The 7,476-nt window shown below is 49.1% G+C and overlaps 1 protein-coding gene across 1 annotated transcript in view; it reads right to left on the reverse strand.

The window, feature by feature from the left end:
- Positions 1–2,933, reverse strand: part of HS6ST3 (heparan sulfate 6-O-sulfotransferase 3) — a 641,705-nt gene extending 638,772 nt beyond the window's left edge. The window contains exon 1 of the mRNA XM_032315010.1: positions 1,410–2,933. Coding sequence (XP_032170901.1) covers positions 1,410–2,113 — 704 coding nt within the window. The 5' untranslated portion in view covers positions 2,114–2,933. The remainder of the gene's footprint in view (positions 1–1,409) is intronic.
- Between the last annotated feature and the right edge of the window lie 4,543 nt (positions 2,934–7,476).

Below are 7,476 nucleotides of genomic sequence, written 5' to 3' on the forward strand. Positions count from 1 at the left end.
AATGCCTTCATTCCATGTCCAACCAGTTTCCTATTCGAACCAATTTCCATTAAACAGGGAAAGAAGCAGGGAGGAGAGAAAGTATTTGAAAAACTGCCAGAGTAAAAAATCCCATAATGAAATTTTGCTCATTCTTGGAGAAATGAAGTAGAATTAGATGCTTCAGTGGTGGTGAATTTCAGGATCTGGGTAGTTTCCAGTAAATGAAGTTTTTCCGTAATGTCAAATGCAAAAGCTATCTGATACCAACATATTGAGCTTGAGTTTTTAAATTCCTATTTCCTTACACCAAATTGTTTGAAACCTCTGAGATAAAAACTTCAATAAACTGGTGTTCCAAGCTTTTAATATTTTAGTCCCTTGAGCAAGCATGTCAGATTAATCTTCAAATTGCAGTGGGCAGAAAGAACATTCAACCAAATTCTTAAGCCCGTGCCTCTCTCAAAGGACGTTAATAATGTAAGCAGTTTCATTGTCTATTAAGATTTCAAACTTTCCTAATTCTCAGCAGTATTACTATTTAGAAGTGGAGGGGGAGAAAAGGATATTAATAATGTAAGCAGTTTCATTGGCTATTAAGATTTCAAACTTTCTTAATTTTCAGCAGTATTACTATTTAAAAGTGGGGGGGCACCTATCATGAAAGGGATTTTACTTATTTTATCTCTGTGTCCACGTAGCACGTTGCTAGGCACACAGTAGGCATTTAACAAGTACCTCTGGAATGTGCTGATTGATTGGTCTGGGGGAGAGTGGAAATCTTGCTGAGAACAGCATGAGTCTAAATCCTGGCATTGCCCAGCAACAAAGACCATCTCTAGAATTAGGGTTATCGAGGTACAGCAGGAATTTGAAAGTGTGTCTTCAAAGACACATCAAGAGGATTGTTTCCTGAGCGGGCGAGAAGCCACCCTAGAGCCGCTTAAAGAGGGATTAGACTCGTCTCTGGCTTCAGTGTGCCTGAAAACGCCCGTCCTGCCTCTCTATGCCCAGTTCCTCCTGCCTTTTACCGGGTCTGGGTTTCCCCTCACACAATTTAGGTACAAGATCCGACCTCGCGAGTCTAACCCAGGCCTCCTCTCCACTGCACGGCGGGAGGGAGGCCACGCAGCCCCGGGCACGAGGAAGAACACACACTACTACTAGTCGGGACGTCTTTGAAGGTGAAAGGGGATATCGGGAAGCGGCGGGAGGGGAGGGGAGGGGAGGGAGGAGGGACGGAATGAGTTCAAGACCAAGGGGCACCATCCAGAGGTTTCCGACCCCACTCCGAAAGCCCCTGCCCCAACCGCGGAAAGACGCTAGGGAAACCACCCGCACGCTCAGGCTGCGCAGAGCCGCCCGGGGTCGGGACCCAGGGGAGAGGGACGGGGAGGTGACGGGAAGCCAGAGGGGGCCGGAGACAGTACCTGGTGTGGCTGTGGTTGCGGGGACAGTCCTTCTTCTCCATGATGGCCGGCACGCAGTTGGTGAGCTCCGTCCAGTCGGCGTGCAGCCCGCAGCTCCAGCCCGTGGAGAAGCGGGAGAAAAGCCACGTCTCCTTCTTGCCCGGCCGGTGGCAGGTGCACTTCTTCTGGCCCGCTTTGCAGCTACACGGCTGCTCCAGCCGGATGTTCTTCACCAGGTGCCGGCCGAACGTGGTGCCCCCGGTCTTCTGGATGTGCAGGAACACGATCACGTCGCGCCCTTTGATATTGAAATCCACGAAGCGGGTCAGGTCCTTCAGGGTGAAGTTAAAGCGCGGCACGAACCGGGGCAGGGAGCCGTTCTCGGGGGCCTCAGGGTCCGGCTCCTCTTCCTCCTCCTCTTCTTCCTCCTCGGGCTCCCCGAGCTCCTCGTCCTCGTCCTCTGGCGCCACGGCCCCCCGAGGCCCCTCGGGCGGCCCCCGGGGTGGCGGGGGCAACTGGGGCCGCCGCTCCCACTCCTCGGGCGGCGCCTGTGCCCGGCGGGCGGGACTCGGGGCGGCCGGCTGGCCGGCCTCCCCCGCGCGGGGCTGCTCCCCGAAGTTGGCGCAGGAGCTGGTGCAGGAGGGGGACACGTACTGGTACATGATGACCACGAAGAGGAGAGTGAGCACGGGCGTCAGCAGCCACTTGTTGAACCTTTCATCCATGGTCCCGCTCTCAGGCCGGCAGGCGAAGCGGCGGCGGCGGCAGCGGCGCGGACTGGCGCCGGCTCGGAAGTTTCGGGGACTCCGGGGCGCGGCTCCGAGCCCGCCGCTCCTCCATGCCCCTGACGCCGAGGCGTGCGGCTGGCTGGCGGCCCCGCGGCGCTCCGGCACTCCCGGGCTGGCAGCGCCGGGGCCTGCGAGCCGAGCGGGGAGGCGGGAGCCGGCGCGCGGGGCTCCGGCTGCGGCGTGGGGCGCCCTGCGCTCCCGGGGGCGCCCGGCTTGGCCGGCTCCCCGCTCCCGCCCGGGCGCGGCGCGCGCTCTCAGGCCACGCGGGGCATCCCGCCGCCTGCGCTCAGGCGCTCAGGCGCTGGGGAGCGCGCCTCGGGTCCTGCTGCACCTGCCCGGGGCAGCCGGGCGGCTGCGGCCGCGAGCGCGGGGGCTGCATGAGGCTCGCCAGGGCGCGGGCCAAGGGCGAAGGCGCGGCCCGGCCCCGCCGCCCCGGGCGGCCGCGGGCACCGCGCCCGGAACGCGCAGCCGGCGCCTTTGCCCTCCGGTCGCCGGGCGCGGGAGCCGCGAGGGCAGACGGCGCCCGCCCGCAAGTTTGCAGAGGAGCCCCCGCGGCGGCCGCGGGCGAGGCGCCTGTGCGGAGCCGCCTCCCAGGGAAGAGTCGCACTGCCGCTCCGGGTCGGTCCGCCCAGGCGCGAGCACGCAGGCACACTCGCACACAGTGGCTGGCACCGCCACAACCCGCCAGCCGGTGTGACAGGAGCCCTGCTACCCGCAGCAAAAACCTGCCCTAGGTACGGAGCATGCGCCAAAGCCTTCCCCAGCCCCGGAGGAGTTTCCAGGGGAGGAGTCCGCTGCTCCGCGGGGCTCGGAGCCGGCAGCTGGGGGTGGGAATCCCTTCAGCCCAGGGCGAGGAGGTATTTGGGAGAGAGGCGAAGGCGGAGCAAGGAGAGAGGCCCCGAGGAGAGCGTGGCCGGCACGGATCCGAGACCTTTAAATCCGCAGCTTTCTCTTTCTGAGATGGACGCAAATCTGGCCGGCCTCTGTGCAGGGGGAGCGCTCGCACACCGCTGGGCAGACTCACCTAGACAGGACTGCACTCGAGCTGGCTGGAGGAATTGGCTCCAGACTGCTTTTAATTTCCACCCAAGACGTTCTAACTGTTGCTCAAGTTTTATTCCGGTCCCTCCTTAACTACAAACTTGGAGTGTTCGACTCTACAATTTTACTCAACCAGCATCCATCCATCAATGATCCATCAGGCACCTGCCACCAGGGCCTTTGTTGAACAGACACTTCATTTCTTCCAGCGCCAGCCCCACCAGCCCCACCAGCCCACAACCATGCAGTATGAAATTCCAATGCAAGAGAGCTTAGGGGTTACCTCTTAAAATTCATGTTACTAAAACACCTTGAATTCTTAAATGGGCAAGACTCACCCCTTACCCCTCATCTCATGCAGACGATAAGACCTACTTTTACCTCTATTTCATAAGCTAAATAAGCTCTTGTTCTTGTGCATATTTTTTAACTTTATTTTTCAAACATCTAAACTTTGCATTTGCACAAGAACCAAATCTTTGTTTAATAACAGTTTCTGTTTTTCAGGTAATGAATGGATGTACCACTAAACAGCGGTAACTGCCCCTTCATGATCCCTCTACTTGCTTGACCCAAGTAGAAAGAGACAGTGTGTTGAAGAGGGAAACAATGCAATTTGATCCCCTTGCCCAGGCCATCGTGCCCCTCCCAGCTACCCTGGTATCCCATGCCTTCATAGCAGTCAGCCTTCCCACCTGGCCTCTTTATGGATCTGTGCGGTACTTGTCTTTTCTTGAGACACTGTACTGATCTCTTCCATTTGTCAGACTGTCCCCTTCGACCCATTAGTTAAGATCTAGATCTCTTTCAGGGGTGCTAACTCTTTCCCATAGGAAGTTATTTTTATTGTTCTAGACAGGTGGGATTTTTCTCAACAAAGCTTCCCGCTTCTGCTTCCTTTCCTCTTTTCAACTCTATAAACAACCACAAACAGTGTCCTTCCTGATACTGTATGAGCTTATATTAGTAAAAAAGGTGTTGAGCAAGATGAATCAGCTTCTTTAAAGCTTACTTAATCTATTTATTTTTCTCTCACTTGAAGTTTACAATCCTATTAATGGCATCACACTACTCTCCAAAGTAAGAAATTGTGATAGGACAAAAATAAAAATCAAAAATAAAGAATAGATAAAACTCAATGTTTATTACTTCCTGAATGCATCTGGTGAATGGTATTACTTATTTTAAAAGATACACCTCTCCTTTACCAAAGTAAAAATTCATTATACTTTTTTATATTACTTTGAGAAGTTTCTCGTTTCCTATAAAGTCACTTGATATCACATGGATAAACATAACCTTGTTAGCTACCCAAATGTATAAGCTGAGTGCTTTGGCAATTTATAGAGTAGAAAGCACTTTCTAGATGTTCTCTCATTTGCTCCTCAGAACAATGTTCTAAGGAATAAGAGAAGTATAATATCCCATTTCAGAGATGAGGACAGGGAACCAAGGGCAACCAGGAGAAAGCAGAGCCAGGATTAGCAACACTAACATCCCTGAAATACATTCAAATCACCATTGAAGGAACCCAACAAACAACAACAAAAGAGCCCATAATTTCCTTTCTCTCCTCTTGAGACCCTTTGAGTCAAGATGCAGGAAGAGACAATGGAATTGCAATAGAACAATTAAATTATTTTCCCTCCTCCTCTGGCTTTATAGGCAAAGCTGAGTGATCTCTACATCTTGGAGTATCTGGGCACCTACTCTGTCAGTTTCCAGATAAACAGGGGAAAGACAATAACACACTTAACATGAGTATGTCATTGTTAAAAGACGTTATTTAGGGATACCTGGGTGGCTCAGTTAGTTAAGTGGCTGCCTTCCACTCAGGTCATGATCCCAGCGTCTGGGGATTGAGTCCCACATTGGGCTCCTTACTCAGAGGGGAGCCTGCTTCTCCCTCTGCCTCTGCCTGTGCTCACTCTCTCTGACAGATAAATAAATAAAATCTTTAAAAAAAAAAAAAAAAGACGTTATTTAGGAGACTTTCAGAAGAAACTATGATGACAAACAAATATCATAGTTATGTTACTAACAAAATGTATATTTCCATAAATAAGTGCACTTTAACCCTTTTCAAAGTACATTATCCTAAAAACCTGCTTTTGCTTTCAGTAAAATAACTAATGGAGTGCCATTTCCTTGAGGTAACCACAAGGAAAGCAATGCATAGAATCAAGCAATTGCACAGACAATTCAAGCTTGTACCCAAGTACTTTTCTCTTTTTTTTTTTTTTTAAGTTTTATTATTTTGATTAGAGAGAGAGCGAGCTTGCACAGTGGAGAGGGATAGAGGGAAAGAGAATCCCAAACAGATTCCCTTCTCCTGATGAAAGGCTCCGTCCCAGGACACTGAGATCATGACCTCAGCTGAATTCAAGAATTGGACACTTAACCGACTGAGCCACCCAGGCAACCACCCCCCAAGTATTAATTTTTAACGAGAGTTGACATTAGTTGTATAAACAGTCTGTCCCAGGTGTGGTCTCCCTATTATAGTTGTGGAAGTTGACGTGAACTTAATCGAAGCTCTTAAATCATGCAATAAACAGGTTTCCTTATCTACAAGGGCAGACCTCACATTCAGGTGAAAATGAATAGAAACCTTATAAAATTGAATGCTCTCCAGGTAAAAAGAAAAACATGTTTGCATTCAGCCTGCTGAAGTTACTCCACGATGACACCAGCTGGCAATTGTTTTGGGCTAACAGATTGCAGCTACGATGAATCCTACACAAATTATTAAAATAATAAAAATAATGTTTTCAAAGAGCTTTCTTCCACTTCCTTTGCCAGTCTAGCAATGAGCTTAACACTATCTGTGAAGCAATTTGTTCACCTAATTTTATGCCTTAATAAGCTTTACTACAATTATTTTCTTGCCTGCTTCCTTCTCCTCCGTGACTTTAATACTCTTCTTCCCTGTTCTTCTCGAATATTCTCAAACCCGTTAACAACACTGCACTCCCCTAGGATTCAAACTTTTGATTAGAACAGTCCCCATTTAATCAAGTTCAATTGGGAGATAAAATTGCATCTCAACTTCTCCATTTTCCCCTTGGTGCCAGAAACTGCCTTGGAGAATGTTGAGGAAACCCTGGAGAGATTAACAATCCAAACAATCACAGAGAATAGTTTCGGATCCCCTGCATTTGCACACAAGAATATATGGATGCGAACGCCCTTCGATGCACATGAAAAAGAAAATAGATTATGTAAGTCATTGGCAGCATGAATCTCTCCTTCAAGAACACAGAGTTCTCCTATACACTGAAATGACTTTTTTTTTTCATTTTGGTAAACAAACCAAAAAAAAAAAAGCCCGCCGGATAAGCAGTTTTGCAAATAACCAACAAAGAAGGGGCTTTTTTTTTCCCCCCTGAGGAAAGAGAAGTTGAGTAGAAGAGGTTGCATAGACAGGGCAAAGAGCAGGAAAAATAGTGTTATATACGGAGTGTATTCCGATTCACTACATGATTATAACTTTGGGATAACCACAACCCTGCATACCGGTTCCCATAAAGTACTATTTATATGAACAGTTCATTCTTTGCTTTATTGGATAACACTCTATCTACCATAGATAGATAGCTGTTTATGAGTGATGGCTAGACGCTATGCCACCTGTATGTATAATGTATTCATTAACTCGGTATAGGGTAAGAGGAGGCATTAACTTTTTCATAGTAAGTATTCATACATGTCCTCCAATAAGAACTTGTTAAGCACTGGGATGCCTGAGTGGCTCCGTCAGTTAAGCATCTGCCTTCAGCTCGGGCCATGAGCTCAGGGTCCTGGGATCCAGCCCTGCATGGGGCTCCTCACTCCATAGGGAGTCTGCCTGTCCCTCTTCTTCTGCCCCTCTTGTGTTCTCTCTCTCACACTCTCTCTCAAATAAGTAAGTAAAATCTTTAAAAACAAACGAACAAACAAACAAGAAACAACTTGTTAAGCATTTACCATACATTAAACAAGACCAGAAAGGACCCTGCCCTCAGGTAACTTACATCCGAACTGTGGAAAAATAAATAATGAATAAGGACACAAGATCCATACGTTTAATCCAAAAATATTTATTGAGCCACTACTACGTACTAAGTGCTTTGAGGTACTTGAGTTATTTCAGTGAACATTAAAGACAATGATTTTTGCCCTCAAGGCTATAAATGCCAGCAGGGTGAAATGCTTAGGGAGAAGTGGTGGTGGGGAGGGAGTAGGGTCCTGTCAGGCTTGGTGGCCACTGTATGATTTAC

Source organism: Mustela erminea, chromosome 15, assembly GCF_009829155.1.
Source record: "Mustela erminea isolate mMusErm1 chromosome 15, mMusErm1.Pri, whole genome shotgun sequence".
Taxonomy (NCBI): domain Eukaryota; kingdom Metazoa; phylum Chordata; class Mammalia; order Carnivora; family Mustelidae; genus Mustela; species Mustela erminea.